This window comes from Colias croceus, chromosome 12, assembly GCF_905220415.1.
Source record: "Colias croceus chromosome 12, ilColCroc2.1".
NCBI lineage: Eukaryota > Metazoa > Arthropoda > Insecta > Lepidoptera > Pieridae > Colias > Colias croceus.
In genome coordinates, this window is record NC_059548.1 from 2400020 (window position 1) to 2425436 (window position 25417).

The 25417-nt window shown below is 34.9% G+C and overlaps 4 protein-coding genes across 9 annotated transcripts in view; 2 read left to right on the forward strand and 2 right to left on the reverse strand.

Moving 5' to 3' along the window:
* The first annotated feature begins 427 nt into the window (after positions 1-427).
* Positions 428-14704, forward strand: LOC123696155 (zinc finger protein 613-like). 4 transcript variants are annotated; one of them, XM_045642204.1, is made up of 16 exons: positions 428-1035; positions 1368-1593; positions 1834-2120; positions 3166-3313; positions 3584-3741; positions 5276-5419; positions 5950-6137; positions 6622-6934; positions 7061-7147; positions 7776-7887; positions 8815-8882; positions 8972-9069; positions 9980-10100; positions 10842-11084; positions 11761-11897; positions 12414-14704. In XM_045642204.1, the coding sequence occupies exons 1-16, from the start codon at positions 910-912 to the stop codon at positions 12523-12525; spliced, it is 2568 nt and encodes an 855-aa protein (XP_045498160.1). In that variant the 5' UTR covers positions 428-909; the 3' UTR covers positions 12526-14704. The 4 variants fall into 4 exon arrangements, with proteins under 4 accessions (XP_045498160.1, XP_045498162.1, XP_045498163.1 ...); XM_045642206.1 differs by having other exon boundaries at positions 10854-11084; XM_045642207.1 differs by having other exon boundaries at positions 3181-3313.
* A 726-nt stretch (positions 14705-15430) lies between these two features.
* LOC123696395 (coiled-coil-helix-coiled-coil-helix domain-containing protein 10, mitochondrial-like) lies at positions 15431-22523 on the reverse strand. 2 transcript variants are annotated; one of them, XM_045642538.1, is made up of 4 exons: positions 22357-22523; positions 16757-16898; positions 16133-16349; positions 15431-15514 (listed from the first exon to the last, which is right to left on the reverse strand). In XM_045642538.1, the coding sequence occupies exons 1-4, from the start codon at positions 22374-22376 to the stop codon at positions 15504-15506; spliced, it is 390 nt and encodes a 129-aa protein (XP_045498494.1). In that variant the 5' UTR covers positions 22377-22523; the 3' UTR covers positions 15431-15503. The 2 variants fall into 2 exon arrangements, with proteins under 2 accessions (XP_045498494.1, XP_045498495.1); XM_045642539.1 differs by having other exon boundaries at positions 16084-16349.
* LOC123696394 (coiled-coil-helix-coiled-coil-helix domain-containing protein 10, mitochondrial) lies at positions 18514-22004 on the reverse strand. Its single transcript, XM_045642536.1, has 3 exons — positions 21849-22004; positions 21627-21765; positions 18514-19006 (listed from the first exon to the last, which is right to left on the reverse strand). The coding sequence occupies exons 1-3, from the start codon at positions 21893-21895 to the stop codon at positions 18758-18760; spliced, it is 435 nt and encodes a 144-aa protein (XP_045498492.1). The 5' UTR covers positions 21896-22004; the 3' UTR covers positions 18514-18757.
* Positions 22524-22742: 219 nt separating the features above from the next.
* The window catches only part of LOC123696515 (transducin beta-like protein 2), an 83558-nt gene continuing 80883 nt past the window's right edge, over positions 22743-25417 (forward strand). For both annotated transcript variants that reach the window (XM_045642772.1, XM_045642771.1), the window contains exons 1-2: positions 22743-23006; positions 25067-25261. In XM_045642772.1, the coding sequence (XP_045498728.1) occupies positions 22883-23006; positions 25067-25261 (319 nt within the window). In that variant the 5' untranslated portion in view covers positions 22743-22882. The remainder of the gene's footprint in view (positions 23007-25066; positions 25262-25417) is intronic.

Below are 25417 nucleotides of genomic sequence, written 5' to 3' on the forward strand. Positions count from 1 at the left end.
ATGTCATTGTCAAGTTCGTTTTCATCAGTTTTCATCATCTACAGATAAAAAATAAATTAGATAGTTGTAATCATTATTAGCAATTATTAGCAATACAAAGTCACATAATATTTAAAATACTGAAAATAATACTTGTAGATAGTCATATAAATTTCACGTTTGAAATATATATTTATAATACACAGTATGTTTAACAATTAATACAATCTGTTCTCACAAGTCACACGGCAAATATAATTTGATAAAAATATACGTATATATTCTCTTTCTAGATAGTTTTTTAATTAAATATTTAATAAATATATAATTCTAGATAATTTTTTTAGGATCACTAAAACGTCTATACTTTATGATCCTTGTGGAAAAAAATTGACCCTTGCCTTCATGAACACTAGATTTAAAAAAAACAAATACCAAAAACAATAAAATGGCGTCCGGGTTTTTGTGTGTGCGATAATGTAATTGTTTTGTATGAAATCAATTAATTTAATCGAATACGGTAGTTTTTACTATATTTTATGGTGTGAACATAAAGAAAGATGTGTTTTTTAATGTTTGTAAAGTAATGCAACATAACTTTAATTAGAGATTACGTGCGTGTCAATGCAGTCTATAGCGTCCTGTGCCGCCTTTTTATTAATTTGATAAGTTTTTATTACCAATTAAACAAGATGGTTGTTTTAAAAGTGCAGCAAAATATGTTATGTATATAGTATTAATTATATTTTACATAAAAAGTGCCTGTTTCGGCGGTCTGATTGACGGGTGCTTTGCGCTTGTGTGCTAGTGGTTGTGAAAGCGTACATGAATATAATGGCAAAACTGTCATGACAGTACTGTTTACTTGTAAGGTGGACTTGTGTTGGTTTGTTTATTTTTCGATGCGGTGAGAAATTGTAATTTGTGAAAATGTGTATGCCAACACCGACTAATGTCTCCGGATTCGCGTATTCGTGGGGCTTTACGAGCTCCGCGGACCTTACAAAAGGTGAAGTGGACACACCAAGCAGTTTAAGTTATACTCTGGGGAATACGGTGAGGTTTAACAATGAATTTCAATTATTTATGCCATACATACAAACATTTGAGATTTTTTGCGATATTGAAATATATTTCCAATAGGAACTTTATTATTTTAAGTTTTTAGTAAATATAAATCATACCTACATCATTTTGATAAATGGAAGAAACAGTATACTTACATATATACAAATTAAATTTCTAAGTTATCAATTACATAATTATAATATCAAACATTTTGTTACTAATACATAACATAGAAATCTAGTTTAAATGTTAAACAATCACAGTTCTATAGGTCTATATTAATTATAAAGGCATTATAAGGGATTATGTGTATATTTCAGGTATCCCCAGAAACAACGCTAACTGTGATGGCCCACAAAACTCCGCAAGTGCAAGAAAAAGTTGGCACAGTGGTAGCATCTAATGCTGCGGCACAAGTCACCAGGGTGGTCACTACGGGGACCCCAGGCAGTGGACGGAGAGCCATGTTTGTGTTAAATGAGGCTCCGACGCACACAATAAACAGAGTGTCGCAGCAGAACCAGACTGCGACTATCCAGAGTGAGTGTAAGGATGTTTCAATGTTTTCTATAATAGAAGTTAAAAGTTAAAGTAATTCAATTTTGTGAAAAATAGCTTCTAGTTCAGTAAACATGCTTTTTTTTTTTTAAATCTAAACTTGGTTACTTATTTTATTAAATATAAGCATAATGTAATAATTTGTTTATACTTCCTTACATGCTTATTATCACGTAGCTACTCTTCTATACAATCTATGTTCTAAAACAGTGTATTCTTTATTTACAGGTGCCAATTTAGCTTCAAAACCGTTCATGACGCCCATCGGTCCCATACAATTAACGGCGGAAGAATGTAATGAAATTTTAATGAAAAGAGCACTTCAAGCTCAAGGCATTGCCACTCCAGTGATAGATGCGTCGCAGCTTAACCAAACATTGTTGAATGGAGGCTTGAAGGGTTTAGCCGAGGTAACTACACAGCAGAACCAGCAAGATAATATACAAACAACGGTCCACCAGCATCATTTGTTACACACAAAACAGGAACCTGGAACAGCTAATAATTCACCAAAAGTAAGTATTAATTAAAGATACTTAAATATTATTGTAATTTTTGTAAATAAGAACATACAATGTATATAATTGCAATTTGTTTATTGAAACTTAGTAGCAGTCAATTGTTCAAATATGCATTTTTAATATATTTTGATGAATCTGCATCATGTAAATTGCTGAACAATCATTAAAATATCATATTAAGTATGTAATGCTACTAAACAGTTTAAAATAAAGTTTTGCATACAAATATTTTTATATAATTTATATGACAAACTAGCTTACCACCCGCGGCCTCGCCTGCTTTGTCTTAAACCTAATAAATTATATACTAAAACCTTCCTCTTGAATCACTCTATCTATTAAAAAAAACCGCATAAAAATCTGTTGCGTAGTTTTAAAGATTTAAGCATACAAAGGGACATAGGAACAGAGAAAGCAACTTTTTTATACTATGTAGTGATTCAATTTGTAATATTTGGTACTATTAAATATTAATATTATTAATTTACATACCTGTAAGAAATGATAGTCATATTATATTGTATTGACATTTTGATAACACTAATGTTGTAGGTTTCTGTTTTTGTTCATTTAATTTACTATCATTATTGAAAATTTGCCAGTGTACCATTAATTAATTGGTACATAAATCTAACAGTTTATAATGCAAAAATTCTTAACTTAGGCTGGTTGCAGAGCTTGACCGACCATCAGTGCGTATGTCAGTCGCGCTTGTCATATGTATGGAAATTCATAAAACCATTCATAGCTAGACCGATGGACCATACGCACGCGTATTGTCATGCGCATTAGAGTCATAGTCATACAATTGTTGATGCGTATCGTCAGGACCGACAGTACGCACTGACGGTCGGTCAAGCTCTGCAACCAGCCTTAATGTTTATTCATCAGTTTAAGAACTACAGAAAGAGATACATTTAAATAAATTATCTTTTTATTTCACAAGTTTTTGAGTAATTTCTTTACATATATCTCAAATTTTAAATATCCATGTCAAAGTTATTAGTTAACATTCAATTGTATAGTAAGCGAGTATTAGATGGTGTATTCGCAGACGGAGATCATGAACAACACAGTGATGCAAGCCCCCGCGGCTCCGGTGAAGGAGCGCCCGTATTCCTGTGACGAGTGTGGCAAGTCGTTTCTGCTGAAACATCACCTCACGACTCATGCTAGAGTTCATACTGGTAAGTACTTGAATAAATATATAACTCAATTGAATTAAATTCCAGTTTGCTTGTACGTTGAGAAAAAGTCACTGTTATTTTCAAATTAAACAAAGAATATCAATAATTACAGATACATATTGCTAGCCTCTACTCAAAAATAATAAACTTATATTATAAGTTTATTAGCTTGTCCGTAAATTATCTTTTCGAAAGTTTTATCTTTACTTTTTTGAAATTGTAAAAAATAAGTTAGTTATATAGTAAATAAAATTGATTTTACTTTTTCAGGTGAAAGACCTCACATTTGCGGACACTGCGGCAAGGCGTTTGCAAGGAAGCACTGTCTGAATACACACTTGCTTCTGCACTCTGCTGAACGGCCGTATCGGTGTCATGAGTGTAAAATGGCGTTCACACTCAAACATCATCTCGTTACGCATTCTAGGGTATGTAGTTTATGATATTTAAGACTCAATGTACCTTTTTTTGGCAATAACTGTTCTATTATTTATTGTTTCAGTATAATTTTTTTTTTTTTTTTTGATATTACTGCGACCAGGCAATCTGTTAGGTAACAATTGGCCTTTATGTTGTTTGGAACTCCGTCCGGGAACATGATATTGTTTCAAGGGGCTCGTCCAACGACTCCACCCTTGTAGTCCAGTGTTATATTTGTTTCTCTATTTTAGAATCTTTTAGCAAGGTTTGTAATGTCCTGTCTTTTTAGCCTGATGTATTGTTGGCCTCCCTCTCCACTTAACGCTTGAGCAAGGTCGTTGGTGTGTACTGTTAGCCTTTCCTGATATTTCTGGCTGCTTTCGACAATTTGTTTTCGAACTGTGGCTATACCGAGATCAAGGTACATGTATTTATTTGCAATACATTTGGGGATATTTGTATTGTTCTGAGAGCCTTAGTCTGGAATCTATCTAGGATTTCAATGTTGCTATTGCTGGCAGAGCCCCAAAGCTGTATGCCATAGGTCCAGATTGGCTTTAAGATTGTCTTGTAAATTAGAATTTTACAATTTTTCTTTCAATTTTGAGTGGTGACCTATCAAGTAACTCAATATTGCATAATATTTGCCTCTGTAAAATTGTTAGCAAGGTTATATTAGATAGCAATATTCTTTTGAATAATTCTGATACGTAACATTCAGCCGACAAATTAACACAATATATTTTCTAGATAGATTCTACCAAAAAAATAATGTGTAAAATTATTGCAAGCAAATATTATTATTTGGTGTCACAATATTTCGAATTTATCTAATTTTTTATCCCACACACAAATACTCTCAATTTTTTTTGCATCATCAGTGCAGTTTAATTGATGTTTCAAATCTTTGGTTTAAAACCAATCATATTGTTTGTAAAAACCACCCAATCATATTGCTTCCTTTAGTTCGAAGCCTTTAGCATTTGAAGTGATACTATTGGTTATTCACAAACACATTCCTCGCTTCACATTCTCGCACATTATTGGTGTAAAAGCACCCTAATACAGTTAATTTGAACATAATATGTTCATATATTATATTACAATATGTCTATACATATATACAAGTTTGAATATAGTGTAATTCATTTTCATTGCTGCACCACCTATTGTTTTCACCTCTTTCTTATAATTAAAAATCCTACACATAGATTGTAATCGCTTAGTAGCGATAAGGCCGCCTTTTTAGCTTTATAACATACTAGATTTCCGCCCGCGGCTTCGCCCGCGTTTGCAAAGGAAAACCCGCATAGTTCCCGTTCCCGATTTCCGGGATAAAAACTATCCTATGTGTTAATCCAAGTTACCCTCTATATGTGTGCTAAATTTCATTGTAATCGGTTCAGTAGTTTTTACGTGAAAGAGTAACAAACATCCATACAAACTTTCGCATTTATAATATTAGTAGGATTGTCTGTTTCTTTTTTTTACATGTATTTACTTGGTGCTGAATAAAGTGTATTTATTTATTATTATTTACAGGTGCACAGCCGCGACCGTCCGTTCGTGTGCGGCGAGTGCGGGCGCGGGTTCCCGCTCAAGCGGCACCTCGTCACGCACAGCAAGTACCACGCGGGCGAGCGCCCGTTTGTGTGTAACGATTGTGGAGAGAGCTTCGCGCAGAAGGTATAAACCACTACCTACACCAAATTGTTGTAAATTATTGAAGTGAAACTTCTTTATCGGGGTTGGAAAAAATTTAGTGTAACATTTTTTCGTTACGCGTGACATTTTTCTGTTACGCGCCATCTTTTTGCTATCCCTACCACGCGTGATTCGATGTATTTCTGTAAAGTTGCATATAGTAAATTATTGGTTGAAAAATAGGGTCATAAAGAAGTTTCACTTCTTACGTGTGTACACTAGTACACGCACACATTTTTTTATACTATACTAACACTGATATCAGTATTGGTACCAAAACTATAACTTCCACATGGTTTGAAAATGTTTACGATAAATAATATTGTAAAGTAAGTAATAAGGGTCATAATAGTGTTCCAGACATCAGTGATAAAGGCACCTAATTTGGTTAAGACATTGCGCAATCAGAATCTTATGTTGTTAATATTGTGTTGCGTTGTGCGTTTTGTCTATATAAACAATCTACAAACAAAACATTTACTTTTCCTAACTTCAAAAATTCCCCGTTCCAGGAGCACCTAGTAATGCACAGCCGTTTCCACGGGTCCCTCTCCCCATTCGTGTGCCCGGACTGCGGAGTGGCCTTCGCCAGAAAGTTCCAACTTGTGAACCACGGGCGGGTGCACGGGCGCGTGCCGCACGCCTGCCCCGTGTGCGGGAAGGAGTTCCTGCAGAAGCGCACCCTGGTCGCGCACTTGAAGTGAGTAAACGAGAAGTTAACAAGTTACGTTTTCACGGGTCCCTCTCACCACACTCTACTATACTCCCTTCACTTGAAGTGAGTAAACGAAAAAAATCAAAAGAGAGAGAAAATTTACAAAATTGTTGTCAACTCGAAGAGCCAGGTCGAGCTAGCACCAAAAGATAGTGCATGAGAACTAATAACTTTCTATAAAAATTTATAAAACCCTATCTGGACGGCACCGAGCCGCGCAGCAGAGAAGACTAAATAGACAAACTTTAAAAACTAGGAAATCCTATAAAAAGTCTAACTGGAGAAGCAGCTGGTAGATTAATTTTTATCACAGGTTTAGAAACACACACACTATATTAGGTTTTTGATTCCCTAAAACTTAATAACCGTTAAAACTAAATAAATATGTGTGTATGGAATAATAAGTGTTCATTTCTGAAAAAGTGAAATATTGTAATGAATTCAAAACCTAATTGTATTTTTTTTACAGAATGCACACAGGAGAAGACACAGTGGCGTGTCTAGAATGTGGTGAAGCGTTCAAGTGCAAGGGGGACCTGCAACAGCACTGTAAGATGACTAGACATTGTCTCACGTCGTCGCAACAGCAACAACAGCAGCAGCAGCAACAACATCAGCAGCAGCAACAACAGCAACAGCAGCAGCAACAACAGCAGCAACAACAACAGCAACAACAGCAGCAACAACAACAACAGCAGCAGCAGCAGCAGCAACAACAACAGCAACACCAGCAACAGCAAACAGTAATAAAACAAGACGATTTTAAGCCACAGATTGTTCAGGTGTGTATTTTTTACTATATTTATTTTATTTCTTTGGCAAAAAGAATGACTTGTTAAAAGATTAGAAAATTTTATAATGTAGTGTAGTAAAAAAAATACATGTTTAATTTTTAACTATAATTTCAGGTTATCGGTGCTGATGGGCAAATATTAAGTGAGAAAACAACACCGGGATATGCCTGTCCTGAGTGTGGTTCCTGCTTTAATACCAAGGTATGTGATGCATTCGAAAATAACATTGTGTTTATTTATTATTTTATACTTAAAATTATTAATGCAAAAGTGTGTTCGTCTGTTCATCTCTCTTTCACGTCGCAACGAAAGGATTTTATGACATGAGTGTAGCAAAGTCTATTTTTTTGCCGCGCCAAAACATTAAATTACCAATGCAATTTTTATATGAGTGAAGCTGCAATAGGCAGTCCTTATGAATTGAAACGCTTCCTATGTATTTAATTCACTATTTAGTATGTAACAAGTGATAAATATTGTTTTTAAGCTATTGCATAGCTTCTATCGCGGGCCTTGAGCGCGGGGACCGAATCGAGAAATTCCGTAACGAAAAAATTGGTTGTCTGTAAAGTCGGTTTACTGACGATAGCTGAACGTGGTAACGATTGTGCTTCTTTGTCGCTCGTTCCGCGCTCTCGCTTGCATTTCAAGCCTTACGGAACGCCTCAGAGCGAGGTAACGCCGCATGAGTCATGTTTTTTCGTGCGTGCAGCCGGCTCTATCGAATTATAAGACGTTGTCGCGTCAAAAACCTCACGCTCCCCACTCCGACGGGCGGAGGTTGAGGAGAGCAGTCCCCGAGTGGCACACGTGTTTGTTTGTTGCGCAGGAGGCGCTATCGCTGCACGTGCGGCTGCACGCGGGCGACCGCACGTGCGTGACGGACCTGTGCGCGCTCACCGCCGCGCTGCAGCCCGGCCTCGTCGCGCACGCCACGCACAGTGAGTGTTTGTTTATTTACTAGCTTCCGCCCGCGACTCCGACCGCGCGGAAAAATTAAGAAAAAATAAGATTTTATTTTTTTCTACGTATTTTTCCAGGATAAAAAGTATCCTATTTTATGCCCAGGATAATCCATACTAATATTATAAATGCGAAAGTAACTCTGTCTGTCTGTCTGTCTGTTACTCAATCACGCCTTAACTACTGAATCAATTTGCATGAATTTTGGTATAGAGATATTTTGATACCCGAGAAAGGACATAGGCTACCTTTTACCCCGGGAAATAGGATAAATTTTATCCCGGAAAGCCCACGGGAACGGGAACTATGCGGGTTTTTCTTTGACTGCGCGGGCGAAGCCGCGGGCGGAAGCCTAGTAAGGTATAATTGTACCAAGTTTCATCGAAATCGAACCGTTAGTTTTCACGTGATGCCTTCACATACAGACAGACAGACAAAATTTTTTTTAATCACATATTTGGGTTTGGTATCGATCCAGTAATACTATTTATTTTTTCAATATTTTCAATGTACAGAATTGACCCTTCTACAGATTTATTATATGTATAGATTTATTTTATTCTTTATTGTACATAATATACCAACATAAATAAGCTATACTATAATTAAATACAATGAAAACAGTGAGTATTGCATGTGTCGCTCAAATCACAATTAACTTGACGAAATGGATGACAAAAGTTATTTAATTATTTTATGCTTGTAATTTGATCAGCAGCTGTTTTCACCGTAAAAACACGACTTGATTCGTGTTTCGTAAGTCATAACCCTACCTTGTGCGTTCCCTTATCATCTTCAACCGGATCAATCAAGATTATCTTTTGATTATGCAAAAATTAAGTGATGAATCCATATTTCTGCTATCTATCCTTGAATCCGCGTAATATTTTATTTTGTTTTCACAGATCAACCGATCCAAATTATATCATCAAATCACCCGAGTAATGTTGTTCACACGCAAGTTATAGCTACGGTAAGTTTTATATAAAATCTTTAAAATATACAATGATTATTTATTTGCGTATAGAATTGATAATTTTATGTCTCATTATATTCTTTCAGAATCACCATATAACACCGCCGCGGCCAAAGTTACATTTCTGCGTGGACTGCGGGAAGGGATTCGCAGCGAAACACGGCTTGTTAGCGCATCATAGACGGTAATGTTATGCTCTATTTTACATTAAATAAAATGTTTAATTCAATAATCGTATTTATTAACATTTTTAATTTTGTAATGAGAGACGTTTTGAGATTACCATTTTTTTATTAAACTAAATACTTGTTTCTGCTTTGGTTTTATTTATTTTGTTTTATTTTTTATCTTTTATTCGTTTTGCTTTCTCTACTTTATTTTTAATTATTTTTATCTCTTTTAGGTTTAAGGTGTAATGTATTTTTATTATTTTATTGTTCAGTGTGTGATTGTCAACTCCAAATGTCATAAGGGGCCACTGAAAATCAGTGGTGCGAATGGTCCATCTCATCATTCGTGCCAGATACTGAGTTGGTCCCTTTTGTCAACGGAGAAATGTCCAGTACCTATTAAAAACATTCTTTTTTTTTTAATACTTTATTATTATTGTTATTTTTACTCTGAATGTTACTGTTGTTTTTGTTTTTGTAATCTTGTACTGTATGTTTTTATGTTTCGTTGACAATAAATGTTTATTATTATTATTATTATTATTATTACATAATATTACGTTATATTCAATTTATTTAATAACAAATTAATCCGTCCCTTTGTAAATGAGTATATTACAACTCGATTATCTCGAAAACTATCAACTTTAGAGAAAAAATACAAAGAATAAAAAGAGTTTATTTTAGGCTATATTTGCAAAAAAAAAAATTAACTTTTACATAGCACCCCCAAGGGTACACCCTGACCAATTTGGGTACTCACAAAGTACAACTTCAATATTAGACAGTTAAATGTTTCTTTTAACTCAGTATTTACAAAAAATAGTTTTTGATCGCTCGCATTGTAAGGTTTTTTAAGTTTTTCTTTGATAATTTTTACAATAGTTACATTTAATAATAATAAATGAAATATAATATTCGCAGTCACCCGGACGGCAGCTGCACGCTGCGCTCGCACGTGTGCGACCAGTGCGGCAAGGCGTTCTTCCAGAAGAACCACCTCATGCTGCACCAGCGCCAGCACATGGACCTGCCGCCCAGGAATGTGAGTACATATTTAGTTTTGAAGTGAAAACTTCTTTATCTTAAACTCGCGTCAGGACACGTGGCCTGATCGAAAAAGCGTAAGACGGATGTTTTTTTTTTTTAGCCCTTATATTCCATGCGTAAGACGGATACCATTCCAAAATATCAAACATGCTGAACGTTAATAATCAAGTTTTTACTTCTGCCGGCACTCCCGGAGTGCAACCCGTCTTTTTTTTTAATTGACGTAGGTAGGGGAAAGTGTTGTTTGTTTTTGTAGGCCTGATGAGTTGTTTTGTGGCTACGAAACCTATAAATTGCTTTGTGTAATGCAAATGCATTCAAAGAAAATTCTTTGAATATACATATAAATCAATTATTTTTTTAGCTAAGTACGATATGGATTCTACATTGTAAATTTTAATAAATACCCATGTTCATTTCCATATTAATTCCATAATTTTGGTATCCTAACCTGTTTTATAGGACAGGTATTTAAAATTAGCTCTGCTCCGTGGTTTTACCCACGTAGCTCCGCTTCTATTGGACTTTATGATGACGTGATGAGATATAACTTTCCTCTTAAATGGATTATCTAAGACTAAAATAATTTTTCAAATCGGACCACTACGGGTCAGTTTTAAATAGCTAATTTATCGAGGAAGGCTATTATATCAATGCGGATAAAATATAGGAGCACAGCTAGTGTAACATACCACATTGACAGACATCTAAAAACATAACAAATAATCGTGTCTAGCTCCACTCGCAGACACAAACGCAAACCCAGCAGCAGCAAGTGACGCAAGTGCCGCAGCGCGTGACGCAAGTGACGCAACAGGTGCAGGTGTCGCAGCAACAACAGCAACAGCAGCAACAAGCCGCGCAACAGGCGGCGCAACAAGCCGCGCAGCAAGTGGCGCAGCAGGTGCAGCAACAAGTTGCGCAACATGTGCAGCACCAAGCGATGGAGATGGACGAGCAGCCGGCGCATATACAAGTTGTGAGTAACTGTGTTGTTAGGGGCTTTTTTATGTCAAAGCAAGCAAAGGGGCAGGTGTCGCAGCGATAACAGCAGCAACAACAGTTATAGCAGCAACAGCAACAGCAGCAAAAGTAGTAATAGCAGCAACAGCAACAGCAGCAATAAACCGCGCAACCAGTGCTGCAGCAGGTACAGCAACAAGCAATGGAGATGGTAAGTATACAATGGGGCTTTTTTATGTCAGAGCAAGCAAAAGGGTAGGTGTCGTAGCAACAGCAGCAGCAACAACAACAACAGCAGCATATTGTATAATTTGGTCAGATAAAGAATGAGTTTGAAAATGTCCGCTCTTCTATTTGTCTCTCGCTCACTCAATGATTCCGTTTATACTCACACGTTAACCATCAAAAAACCATTGGACAAAACATTTGACAGCTTAGCTACGCCATTTTCAATACCTTTTTTTCTTTCCAAAAAAATAATTGTATTCAAGGTTTACAGTTGAAAACAATGCAATGAGCTTAAAATATCTGACTTAAAGTATAGGTGCATTTTTGTTTGACTATAGATTTACATGCAAAATTTCATGCAAATCACTATAGTATACTCGAACTTTATAAATTTCTTCTACCATATATTTATTTTAGTCCAATAAATCTTCGACATACAAATAACTAATTTTATTGTCATTCAGGTAACCAACCGCTCCGGCCAAGTGATCGGCAACCAGATAGTAGTCGGTGCTGTGGGTGCTAGACGCTTGCTACCGTCGCAGTTGCACATCGTGTCGCGAGATGGGAAGCCAATACACCACCTTACCAAGCGCGATGGGTATGTATATGTTTATTTTTTATTTAGTTTTCTTTGGTTGGAGCTTTGTGTTTTTTCTTGGCATACCACAGTAAAGTGACTAGTTATGTTGTTTTACTTTTATTGTGATTGAAGTTCAAATACTGTGTTCTTTTTAAAGTGAAACTTTTTAAATATTGTCAAGATCATCAATCATAAACACAATAATTTCATAAGAACCGGTCAAGATATTATATTTTGGTTTCAATCTCAATTTATAAACTATTACATATTTTTATATATCGATGATATGCATTGCGTCTGTTCTAATGATCACTTTTACGATATAAATTCCTATTTCATTGAGAAAGTCCTTTATTTATTTTCCAGAAACAAAAATTGTCCAATTCCATTAAATTATCCAGATAACATCCAGGAGAAGATAACTATCATGAAATAATGTGCTGTAAAATTCTATATCATCAGTGTCTTATAAGATCTGTACACTTATATTTACTTATATTTGGATAATATTTATAATAATTTTATCTTTTACAGGAGCGACATAAAAGAGCTAGTAGTGTCAACGGGCAGAGGTACTGGGCTGATCAAATACGAGATCGCGATCCCTCCCCCCACATCTGTGGTCCAAGTGCAGCAGCTTGACTGAGAACGGTTCCGCAATTAGCGGGACTGTCAGCTTTATGCGTGATTCACGCTACACCGGGAACAATATTCATAGGGCATAGACAATGCAGTGCCGGTAAATGAAATATTATCCATAGACATTTGATGTGCCACAGTTAAGCAGGAATTATCTGCCATGGTCAGGCTTGAATCGCTTCATACAAAAAGTAAACAATAATATTTGATAGAGCCCCGTATGGTTGTGCAGCCAAGGTGTAGCATATATCATAGCTTTATATCTTCAAGAAGTTAAAGTGTTCATTACCGGGCTTAACAATAAAGTGACAGTGGTCTCGATCCATCGAGCAATATTTAGACTAGTGTTAATGAAAGTGAAGTGTAGTGTTCTGTGTGATGTACTACGGGGAGTGTCTGTTCTACAGCTGGTCTGCGGCAAGTGTGAATGGATCGACGTGATCCTAATGTTCCGCAAAATTAAGTGTTTGATAATACATGTATTAACAATTAAGGATAACCAAAAAGTGAATTCATACAGCGTTGCTATCTTTTTTTTTAATGGATTGTCAATATTGTATTATTACGAATTTTAAAGTTTTCGTTCAACTGTACCATTTGAAAAATTAATTTTTATTTTATAATTTAAACAGAGAATTTTTTTAATGTGTCTGTTGAGGTTACACCAAAATCATGAATTATGTATGTTAAAGCCAAATTATAAGCGCATTCTATTGTAGCGGTTTTTTTTTAATAGAAGTACATTTAAGAGAAAAAAGTCCAAATGCTTAAACTTCCACATTGCCTCCATTACTTATATCGACAGCAATAATGTGTGTCTGTGTGTATTGGATGTTCTAAAATTTAGAACATTTTGGTGAATGTAAAAAGACGTGTACAGTAGTGTTGAATAAGTGTAGACGGTTAGAACGTGTAATATTATTGTACATATCAAAGTTTTCAACGGCGTCCGATTCGCGGTTTTATATGAACTGTACAATTTAGATGACGTCCCGACGTGACGTCACACGCATTTAAGTTTTTATTCTATGATTTGACGGCCTCTTCGAATAAGCTTTACGAGAACATAGATTCCTCCGCGGCAGGTATATAGCGAGTGCAATTCGGTTCTAGATCTGAATTATTTATGACAAGCGAATTGATTTATTTTTTATTGGCATAGACAACATATAAAATAGAGGCATATTTGTATAAACAATAGACAAATGAGTTTTTAATTAATCTAAGTTTGAAAAAGTATATTTGTAAATTACCTTTTCGTATTTTATTTCTACTTATGTAGTATTTTTTAAGAATTTTTCAAATATTTGGGTTAAAATTGCTTTATATATTTATCTAGTCTGTGATAGGGACTGTCTATGAAAAGGTTTTATATTTGAATCGATAAATTGTTTTTGAACGCTAGCTAATTGCCTCTTCACCATTAAATTATTTTCACAATATATTTCATTTGCTTGCTTTTGGACAACGATTTTAAAGTATCTATTCCTAGTACATAATTAATTCAAAGCCGTAATTATTTGAATTCAGTGAAGATGCAATAAAGTTAGCGACAAAAACTTAAACAAGTGCTTCCGAACGTTCATATATTTTGTAAATAAAGATGAAGACTGATCTAAAGCACTAAATGCATCTCTTCTAATTGCCTTACAGTGAGCGCACACATTTTGATATATTTTTCGTGTAAGCAGTAAGAAGTTTGTCAATTTTAAAGTTTTCGTGCTATTCAGTGTCCATTTTTATTCACAGAATCGAATTCTATGTTTCCTTGTGGCGCGTTTTCAAGTGACAATTTTATGCAAATACAGGCCTTATTAAAGCTAACGTAAAATACATTTTTGGGATAACTATTCTGTTGTTACTGTCTAGTTTAATATTAACTATAAAATGTGCTTATTATCAAATTTTGTACAGTATTCAATGGACTTATTCACTTGATCTGATAAAGTTGATTGTTCATAACACGGTGAAAACGTGCCTTTAGACAGTATTATGTTTCCTGAAATTTCTATGACACAAATATATACAGTCTACGATGTTTTTGTGTTAATCTCGTAAGCTGTGATATTATTTGTGCTGATTTATCGATATGTTGATTCTTAATGTTGTTTGCCATTTACTTACAGTGTAAATATATAGTGGATATCTATAATTTTTATATTAAATAAAAAAATATACATAATTAACTTGAATTTTTATTTTTACCCATTTCCCTTGCCTTTAGTCGAAGAAAATTAGTAAAATTAGCGGAAATAAATCATATTTCAAGGAATAACTGCAACGATTTTCATAACTACACGAATTATTTCCATGGTCATGGAATTTATTAAGTTGTTTGATGGCCTATTTTCGGCTTAATTTTCTCGGACTACTTCTTTCATACCCGGATACCGATATCAAACCATTTTTTATAAATGCAAGTCTTGAGTTTTTTTCGCTTTTACGATGTTACCACAGAACGGATTTAGATGATTTATTGGGCTAAAAAACAGGCTATTTTTTAATAAGCCCCTAAAGATGCATGTCGGTGAATTTATATGACACAGCTTACAAATTATCCTAAAATTGTCGAAACTACCGGTTTTTTTAATAGTAAGTGAAACAAGTGATAACTGCGTTAAAAACAACCGACTTCAAACTTGCACTTGCAAAATTTACAAATACCTACAGACAAAAATGCTCATAAAATAAAAACTACTGGGCCTATCCGAATAAAATTTTTATGGGACCAATTCGACACCATCCCGCATCGAACAAAAAAAGAATCACGTAAATCGGTTCAGAAACCTCGGAGTAATCGGTGTACATACATAAAAAAAAAAAAAAAAAATATACCGGCCGAATTGATAACCTCCTCCTTTTTTTGAAGTCGGTTAAAAAGAAAAGTGGATGTATGAAAAGAAAACAATGCATTCTGTAGATATGGTTTTATTCACAGTTCATATTATACAGATGATTTTTGGGTGCTTAGATGGAAATGTATCTTCAAGGTAAACCTGAAAAAATAGCAAAAAATATACCTACTTAATCATTTACAATTCATATTTTTGGCAATATAAAGATAATAATTAGGCAAAATTATATTTTTTTAGAAATTCCTTTAGTTCAAGTAATCTTAAATTTACTGCATCGTTTATCGTTATTACAGCTGCTCATATAATAGCGGGGTCAAAGGTTAAATTTAAATGCACTAGAAGGTAGAATTTGCATTATGTAGCCCTTGTCGCATCGCAATCGCTCTCGGGGTAGGCGTTTTGCTAACCCTACAAAATGTACAAAATATAATGTGTAAAGCAGTTTGCAACTTGGTCGGTCGGTAGCCTGCGACCGACGATATCGATAGCGACTCGCAGGACGTATACGCCGAGCGCAAAATTACTCTATAGTGGATACCACTACTAATCCTACTAAATATTTTTATTTTTTTTAATACTACTCCATTGAATGGATTCTATACTTGGCAGTGCTGTACTAGCTTGTGCCAGAATAATATATGAATTAGAAATAATTCCTTTCATCCCTCGTCTTGCACATAATATGCGTGGCACAAATAGTAGGTACTTTCCATATGCATCTAATTCCTGGTTTAAATTTCTCGTAACATCAAAACTAACGGTTCCGCCGTTTGCACTCCAAGAGCGCTTCGTTGAAAGCCTCGCACTCCTGCAAGTTCTCGCGGTGCGCTGCACACTGCAGGAACTGCGCGATCTCGTACGCGCACGGGCCGCTGGGTTCTGTACCGAGCTCGTAGTTGCGGGGTAGTGAGTGCATCACCTCCTCCCGACGGCGGCCCGTGAAAAGGCTGGTGATCGCTTCACCGGCTAAATGACCCTATTTGTGAGATAATGATGATGTACAGGGAAAATTTTAAAAATATACCTACCTATTACATAGAATATAGTCTTTTTCTAGGTACTGATAGTATTAATTAAAAGTTATTAAGTACCACAACAAAATATTACTGCCTTTAAAACTGTTATAATTTTTCCTACGCATTCGTTAATTACAATTTACAGACATGCTGTGACTAAACAATACATATACATTATATTGTAATTTGTACTCAGAAATATTGTTAAGCTTCTGCTATTCTTAAGAAATATTCAATCTCGATACGCTAAAACTGCTTCAAGACGCGTAACAAGCTGAATCTTTTCATATCTGCTGACTGCTGCATACTGTTGTGCTTCCAATAGTGGATCATTCTGGAAGCAATTTCGTGACATCTACTCGCATACCATAGTAGTGCCAACAGTGACGCCACCCGCCACGGCCGCTGCGTCACGGAACACGGAGCGGCGCGGCATCGGCGTCACCACGACGGTGGGCGGCCGCGTCGGCGCGTGCTGCTCCGCGCGGGAGTAGCGCGAGCGAGACCCACTGGAGTGTTCGTGGTGTAGGTACAGATAAATATTAAGGATGGCTATAGGGATGGATGGATGGTAGACGATGTTTCCATGTATGTAAATGTAGGATGAAATGTTCCGTGCTCTGTGGCAAAGACCATCGTCTTTGCCACAGAGCACGGAACTTCATCCTTGTGCAATTTAGCGCGCGTCCCCGCTCGCGCGCGAAACTCATAGTGCTGGTAATTCTAGAAGGCCGTCTTGAATGTTTATACTAGGTACTGGGGCGGTATTATTCCCAATAGGTTTACACCGTGGATTGAAATGACAGGCAAATTCATATCTTATCTTTAAAAAATAATAGGAAAACCCGTTTTCCTTGGTCACGACTCAAGGCATCACGCGTGAACGGGTGGACCGATTTCGATAGGTAATTCTTTTTTTATAATATTCCTTGAAGTAGGAGGATGGTTCTTTATATGGAGAGAAAACGTAAACGAATACCACGGGAGAAGCCGGGGCCTACCGCTAGTAAAACCATAATTAACCATTGCTGGTTTTTGCGATCATAATATGAATTTGCAAGTCAGTTCAATTCACGGCGTAATCTGTCTGGAAATAAGAGGTCATAATACGGTCCCTGGTCTTAAATAATATGGCGCAAAAAGTACAGACTTTTAAACAATGAGGCATTATTCATTTCTTGACACAAATTCATATATAAATGCATGTTTCTATTATAGATAAAGTATTTTAAAAAGACAATCAAATACAAGTAACAAGTATTCTGTATTTTATAAAAAAAAATCATAATAAAAAAAATTGTTAGGCCGCCTTTACACCTGTAAGTTACTTTCGTAAAAATTATGTAACTGACTTACGGTTGCATTTACACTTAAAATAAACTTACAGTAAATAATGCTTACGTAATTTTTGTGAGTTTAAACTTACATAAATTATTACACGCCCGTTTACATTAAATCAGTAGGGCAAGTCGTAAGAAAGGGCATTAAAATACCGCCAATTTGACACATAAACTTCGTTAGTACCGCTGCCGCTCTTCTTTTTCTTTAATTTTGTCACTTCTTGGCTAAATTGTCCTTTCAAATTATGCAACTTTCTAATGATTTCATCTGGAGTGATATTAAACATTTCGCTAAGTTCAACATGTAGTGAATTTGTTTTTACGCAGTTTTTGTATTCTTTATTTTTGTAGTCCCACAGTATGGGACGTGCTTCAAAAGCGGTAATTAAAGCTTCTACCTCGTTTGGTGACCAGATTTTATTTTGTTTTTGTTTAGAGGACATTGTTTTGGTGAGTTCTCAACTTATCAAAATAATTCAATAAGCTGCGAGTCGCTTCCGTAAGCAAACTCGAACACGTTTAGACTTGTAATTTTTAAATTTACGAAAGTTGTAAAAAATTACAGTAAGTTACTTACAACGAGTGTTTACATTTGAAAATTTATCGTAAGTAGCTTACGTAAGTGACTTACGTAAGTAAAACTTACAGGTGTAAAGGCGGCCTTAGAAATACATTATAAGTAATAAAAATGTTACCAACCACTAAATTTCAAGGCCTAGGCTGTACAATACATTTATGGGTTTTTCATACCTTAAGAATCACGTTTAGAAATAAAACAACAATGAATAATATAATGGTTGTTTATTTAAAATGTCAACTAATAATAATTAACAATGGCGTCGTCTAGAGCTACAATATGTAGTCTCAAAAGAATGTAAATTAATAATTACTAAAATTTCTAAAAATAAAATAAACAAATCTATCGTACATAATTGCTATGGTGTCTTTGAAGTTGGAACGCTTGAGGTAGCATGACGAAAATTTTCAACTGAAATATTTTAAGAATGTTCTAGACACCGGGGATGTATTTAGATGTGGTTGTTCACTTTGCACTGGCGCAGGGCCTCGTTGAAGCCTTCGCAGAGGGAGAGATCGTGTTGTTGTTGGGCGCATTCGATGAACTGCTTGATCTCCCAAGCGCAAGGGCCCTGGGGCTGTTGTGCCTGGCCCTGGTACTGTTGGTAGGTGGCCTGCGCGGGCTGCGCGGCTTGCTGCTGCGCCGGCTCGGAACTGCCGCCGCTGAACATGCCGGTCAGAGCGCTGCCGGCCATGTGGCCCTGGAATGAGTTATTTCGAACAATAAATATCAAGAACAACAGTTTATTTCATTTACTACCTTAGTTATAAATATGTAGTTGGAACATACAGAGGATAAAGTATAAAAGAAAATTTAGTGTGACTTATAAATTTATAAGGAATAGAAAAAATTCGATCACGAGGCGGGACTCCAACCCGCATCCCTTCGCGCCATTCCGGGGCGGATGCCTCATCAACTCAGCCACTCTTGACCCACCCGAGCGATCGAATTTATTCTATTCTTTCAGTTTTATGTGTCTGAAGGGACACACCGCACGCCATCTATTGAGATGATTAACAACCATTTCAACCAATATGAAGCACTTTTCAGTGAATACAATATTGTAACGATGGGACACGACCTTTTTTGTTGAATTTATAAAAATTTAGACCTATTTTTACCCTTGCATACAGAGAAATACTATTTAGCGGCACTAAAATCGACATCAGTGACACCGTCATCGGGTCAGATATGTTTGTGGCACTGTACTTGTGAAGTAATCCATACTAATATTATAAATGCGAAAGTAACTCTGTCTGTCTGTCTGTCTGTTACTCAATCACGCCTAAACTAATGAACCAATTTGCATGAAATTTGGTATGGAGATATTTTGATACCCGAGAAAGGACATAGGCTACCTTTTATTGCGAAATATGTACCACGGGCGAAGCCGGGGCGGACCACTAGTATGACAATAAATTATTATCTGAGTTCTGAATTATATTCATTATTATTTGAGTTATATATTTAAAGAACACCCGAATAAATGCATTTTTTAATTATTATCTATATACATGTATAGTACCTGTTGTTGTAGTAAATAATACTTAAATTTACGAAAAAAAAATATTAACTAGATAGGGATTTGCCTGACGATTTTTAAATTCACATATGTATCGAGTTTTGTGCCGTTTTCTTCTCCATAGACACAGTAAAACGTTCTAAGAAAAGTCTAATTGAATAAACAAATGTTTGAGTTTGAGTTTACACATATAATCAAGTATGTTTAAGAATAGTTTCAAAAATACTTTTAAGCCTTCTGAGTGTGTAGTCACAAGAGTATACTTGTCCGATTAGGGCCCTTCTGGCCTCCTCCACTCAAGCGACAGCTCAAGCCGAGGTTCGTGGTCCCCGTCAAGGGGGGACGCCCTTGTGCATGTCGCTACCAGGGTGAACCTTCAGTTCACCCCCGCGTCCGCGTTAAAATGTAGTAGCCCTTCTGGCTAACATTGAGAAACACCATAAAAAAAAAAAAAAAAAAAAAAGAGTATACTCCAAATAATTACTTTAATACAAAACCTAACCTAACCCTACTACACACAGAACTCATTGAAAATTGAAAAAAAAAAAAAATTTTATATTTCACTAGCTTTCCTACCATTGTTCTGCCTTACTCTCATCATTACGAACATGAAAAATAGATGTTACCCGATTCTTAGACCTACCCAATATGCACACAAAATTTTATGAGAAACAGTCTAACCATTAAGGAGATGTTAACTATCTATCATCCATAAGTAATCCCTATGACACCAATTTTATATTTAAAAAATTGGTTAAATTTTTGAAACGTGCTCCCCGAATTTCATTATTATTTGTGCTGTTTAATCGATAGCTGGCAAGCCTAAAAATTTATGATATATATAACCTATGTATTAAATTAAGTACATATTGATAGACAAGGAGAGTGGGCCGCTGTGGCAACGAAAGGCGAAAGAACGTGGCGAGTGGAAGAAGTTGGAAGAGGCCTTTGTGTAACAAGGACACGCCAACACCCACAAAGACATTTAATTTTAATAAGTAAAAATGTAACCTGTAATAATGGCAATAAAGACTATAAATAAAAAAAAATAAACCTATGTATTATGTTTATATACCAAAATGAATGAATCAATTTAATTTAATTTGAATTATCAATAGAGCCATTCAAGAAAACGGAAAAGAGTCATCGCCTAAAAAAATATTTCAATTTAGTTACAAATGTGTATTGTTTTGCAAATTCATGCTTATATCTAACTGCACAATCACAATTTACTGATTTGTGCATTCCTTATCCAATGCCTTATTGTATTCTGTATTGTCATCAATCATAAAGATAAGAAAAACTGGCAAAATATTAAATAAAATTAATCAACACAAAATAATAAATATAAAAGACTATGTAGGTATTTATGCAGTTCTAATGCCCACAGAATCTCTATTATATTGTACCTATTAAAATGTATTTTAACATACTGCAATATCCACTATCCATTGCATTACCTTAATATGTATTGTTAATAAGAGTAGCCAAAATGTCAATAGAAGAGAGCTCATTAGAATCTCATAATTAATAATGTTGTTATTAAATTTATTGAATAGTCATTTCTAAACTTATGTGTAGCTTGAACAACATGTTTTCTTTAACAATGATTTGCTATATACTAATCAAATCACGTGACTACGTACTTGGCTAAGCGCCACAATATGATTTCTGAAACTAATAAGGAAATATTGTTCATATCTTCAATGATTGCGCAATGTTTAAAGTTTCAGAATCAACTTATTTTTGTAAAACAAAAGCGCAGTGCGCAGTATTTTCAATTACGTAACAAACTTACCACTGCCGATCCTACAGCCACACCGCCAGCGGTAGCGGCCATCTGGCCAAACATCGAGGGTTGCTGAGGTTGGGCAACGCTCGGTGCCGGCGCTGAAGGCGGAGCATGGGCTGGAAGACGGCTCGGTGGTGGAGCAGCCCTAGAAAAAACAATGTTGTTAGGTTATAATCACACAAGACAAAAAAATGACGCAAACAAAAGAAAATCAAAGTAGGTATTTACCGTCTTGGTGCTGGTGGTGGACTTGCAGAACGTCCTCGTCGAGGCATCTTGAAATCAACTTTTTATCGCTTTTTATAAAATTTAAACGTTTTTACACAACACACTTCGCGAACTTCAAGTTTCAACTGATTCGCGAAATGACGATTCTCAATTTCCCTTTACAAATGTCATTTGTCAACGTCAATAAAACTAACTTCATTCTATACTTTTCTAGAAAATTCAAAATTAGAATTTGGCCTCTTTGTCGTTTATTATCAAAATGAAAGGGATAAAAACAACAAACACATTTGCCAGTGTAAAATAATAAAAAGAATTGAATGACCTACTAGAAATTAAGCACTTAAATCTGGTATAACAAAATAAATATGTGGAATAATAGCAAATGCATATAATGCACACAAAAAGTGTAATAGAATATGAATGAAAAGATTATAATATCAGCATTCAGAATATTTGATGCTAAGATTCACGAATTATTAGAATCACTTTATTAAATGAAATTATTTACCTTCGGCTTCGGGTTGGCATATTAAAATTTAATTTGGTTGGAGGAAAGGCATAATATTTCTGCTAAAAGTGTTGTTTACTTTCAAATATTTACATTGTCAACTAATTTTTTTTCTTCATTCATAAACGATGGCCAGCCTGTGAAAAATGACGACTATAAACGTTGCTTTCGCTTTATATCTCTAAAATATTACATTAAATGTATATAACTTGTACAATTAACAAATTTTTAAATTAGCTAGATATAATCATTTCATTTTACTCGTAAACTTTACAAGTTGAAAGAACGTGTAGACGCAACATTATCTGAAAGGAAGTGCATTCACATTTCTGCCGCTTCACATATTTTTCGCTTTCCGCCTTGGTTTATCAGTTTGTCATCTGTCACGTTAGATGTCAGTCGTATCAACAGTCAGTTATCCTCTGAATTCGAGAACGCGTGATTGTTTAACATCGATATCAACCGCATTGTGGGGAAGTTGTTTGAATAATAAGTGAAAATAAACGAAATATAAGCCGGTATAATCATGAATGTATTTCTAGCGATAGCTTTGACTATACTGTCATGTATAGTAATACAATTTATTTACAAGATGGTCTTCGGAAGCAAGAAAGATGAATCGCAAAAGCATGAAACTGAAAATGATATAGGTAGGTTTGTTGTTTTATTTTTATTTGATTAAAGAGAATGGCTCTAAACTGTTTGTAGAAATATAGTTTCGACCTGAATGTGTGTGGAGAAACTGTTAGGACCACACGTGGTTTTACCGCGTAAATTTTTTACTGCTTACAACCGCATCTCATTTTGCTACATAACTGTTTTCTTTTAATTTAACAAGGCCACACCGTAATTCTTCTATTAAAGTACCGCATTTGAATGAATTTTGAAAGATAGGTACTTGTCCTAGAAATGGCTATCCAAGAGGTGAGGTAAGTGCTTGTAAAAGATAAATTAAAAATGCATCTCTTTCATTGTACATTAATTGTTCATTCAAGCCACCCACTTCGGAAATCGGAAGTATTTCTTGTTTGGCATTTGCATTTCCTATAATCAAATAATTTTATCTTATCACTGGGATTGTATACAACTGCTTTTTTTGTGCATTAATATACCTTTTATATTTATAAAATGACCACATCATTGCTGATATTTTACTATCTTTATTTTCTTTATAATTATAATCATGTAGGTAAAACATTCACAATTCTTTCTCCAAATTTCTTTACATAATTTTATAGCAATTTGTGCAAATTAGATTATGTTATAACTTTACATAAGAGAGAAAATCTATAATTTATGTCCATTATCTTGTAACATTTACTTATCTTTTAATCAATTAGTCTGTTATATCATGTAATTATAGTATCAACTATGTAATACTATTCTAAAGGTGACACAAGTTTTACATTATTATTACATGTTAGAATTTTCAATATTATAGGTAGTTTTCAATTTTTTTGATAATTATAAAATTTATGTAGCAATTCCCAATCAATATTTAAGTTATTTTTTTATAAAATAGGTAGGTAATGTGAGTTGGAATGTGGACTATAAATATTATGTATGAAGATTCGCCTGAAATAACTTGTTTACAATAATTTTTACTACTTATCATAGCCCTGACCTACTCAACTCTATATTCATGAGCTGACACATATTGTGTTTATTTCAATTTCCATGATGTTTTATAGTATTTTTTAGATTTTTTTTTATTGAATTTGGTTATGAAAGATATTCATTATTTATATGTATTTGACAAACACATAATTTTTTTTAATAAATTTATTATTTCACAAGGTTACTCAATAGTAGTAAGAATAGGCAAATATGAAATAGGTACATATAAATTGGTACTATCTTGACTTTGACTCACAAATAAGAAATCTCATGAATCGGCTCTGCTCATTTCTATAAATAAGTATGTTACACATTCCACACAACACCATCTTGTCTCAAACTAAGCAAGTTTTGTAAGAGATACTATAATGTATAGATAATTAGGTACGGTGTTATATTTTTTTACATACTTGTGATTAAAATAATAAATAGATTTATTATGTACGTGATTGTAGGAATATAAGTGGATACGTAAACATCTAATGTTTTGTTAAATTTATCAAACCATGAATTATAGTTTTTATATAGTTTTACATAACATTATATAAAATTTTGTTTATTATTTTTATTGCCTTATATATTTTACGTTCTAGCATAATGTAAAAAAAAAATATTTCATCGTAAATTCATCCTACAAAACCAAAAACAAACAAAAAATTCAATTTATTAGCCGAAACACGTAACAAAACGCTTCGAATCAAAAGCTGATAAGTCACGAAATGCGATAAATTCGTTTTCCTGAATTCAAATTTCCACTAAGCCCTTATATCTCTGTTAAAATTACGTATAATTATGTCTGTGTTATCGCGAAGACACTGAATGAGTTACGTCTTTAGAAATATAATTAATAATTATTATCGCACACGTACAACCATAAAAACATTACGCATGTCAACCTTTGTTCTTCATAAGTTATGTAAATCACGTAGGACGTGATTTTACTACATATTTTGGATTGCATGATATTTCCGCCCTTGCGAGATGAAGATGTGAATCTATTTAATCAAATGCAATCGATCTTTATGAGAGGTATCTTTCAAAGGTTAATGAAATGTTTACATAGCCTGGCTGAAATTAAATTATACGATTACAGCAGATCCAGTCGCTCCCGCAGAAAATGCGTCGAACGAAACGCGTCCCAGCGGTAAAAATAAGAAGCGCGCTGCTTGGAAACCGAAGACGGATTTCTCGCATCCGTGGCTCATGAAGAATCTCAAGGGGCACCCGGGGAACGTGCTCATGGTGGACTTCTCTGCGAACGGGAAGTTCATGGCTGCTACATGTGATGGTAAGCATCCACCCGAGGTGGCGGGTCATAAGTCATGGACGAAAACGCCAAACAATGATCTCCGTTGTTGTGACATCGCTATCTCGTTATCACTTCCGTGTTGCGGTTTAAGACCGATGTCGGCAATCATTGAGGCTACAAATTGCGCGCAATTAA

What these genes read in the sequence shown, in the direction of transcription:
- LOC123696155 (XM_045642204.1), top strand. Translation starts at nt 910, where the DNA reads ATGTGTATGCCAACACCGACTAATGTCTCCGGATTCGCGTATTCGTGG. An exon ending in GTTCCTGCTTTAATACCAAG is followed by an intron (nt 7,148 to 7,775) that starts GTATGTGATGCA and finishes TTTGTTGCGCAG; the next exon opens with GAGGCGCTATCGCTGCACGT. An exon ending in CGTCGCGCACGCCACGCACA is followed by an intron (nt 7,888 to 8,814) that starts GTGAGTGTTTGT and finishes TTGTTTTCACAG; the next exon opens with ATCAACCGATCCAAATTATA.
- LOC123696394 (XM_045642536.1), bottom strand. Translation starts at nt 21,895, where the DNA reads ATGCCTCGACGAGGACGTTCTGCAAGTCCACCACCAGCACCAAGACG. An exon ending in CCACCACCAGCACCAAGACG is followed by an intron (nt 21,766 to 21,848) that starts GTAAATACCTAC and finishes TGTTTTTTCTAG; the next exon opens with GGCTGCTCCACCACCGAGCC. An exon ending in TGGCTGTAGGATCGGCAGTG is followed by an intron (nt 19,007 to 21,626) that starts GTAAGTTTGTTA and finishes AACTCATTCCAG; the next exon opens with GGCCACATGGCCGGCAGCGC.
- LOC123696395 (XM_045642538.1), bottom strand. Translation starts at nt 22,376, where the DNA reads ATGCCAACCCGAAGCCGAAG. An exon ending in ATGCCAACCCGAAGCCGAAG is followed by an intron (nt 16,899 to 22,356) that starts GTAAATAATTTC and finishes CGAACACTCCAG; the next exon opens with TGGGTCTCGCTCGCGCTACT. An exon ending in TCACTGTTGGCACTACTATG is followed by an intron (nt 16,350 to 16,756) that starts GTATGCGAGTAG and finishes TCTCACAAATAG; the next exon opens with GGTCATTTAGCCGGTGAAGC.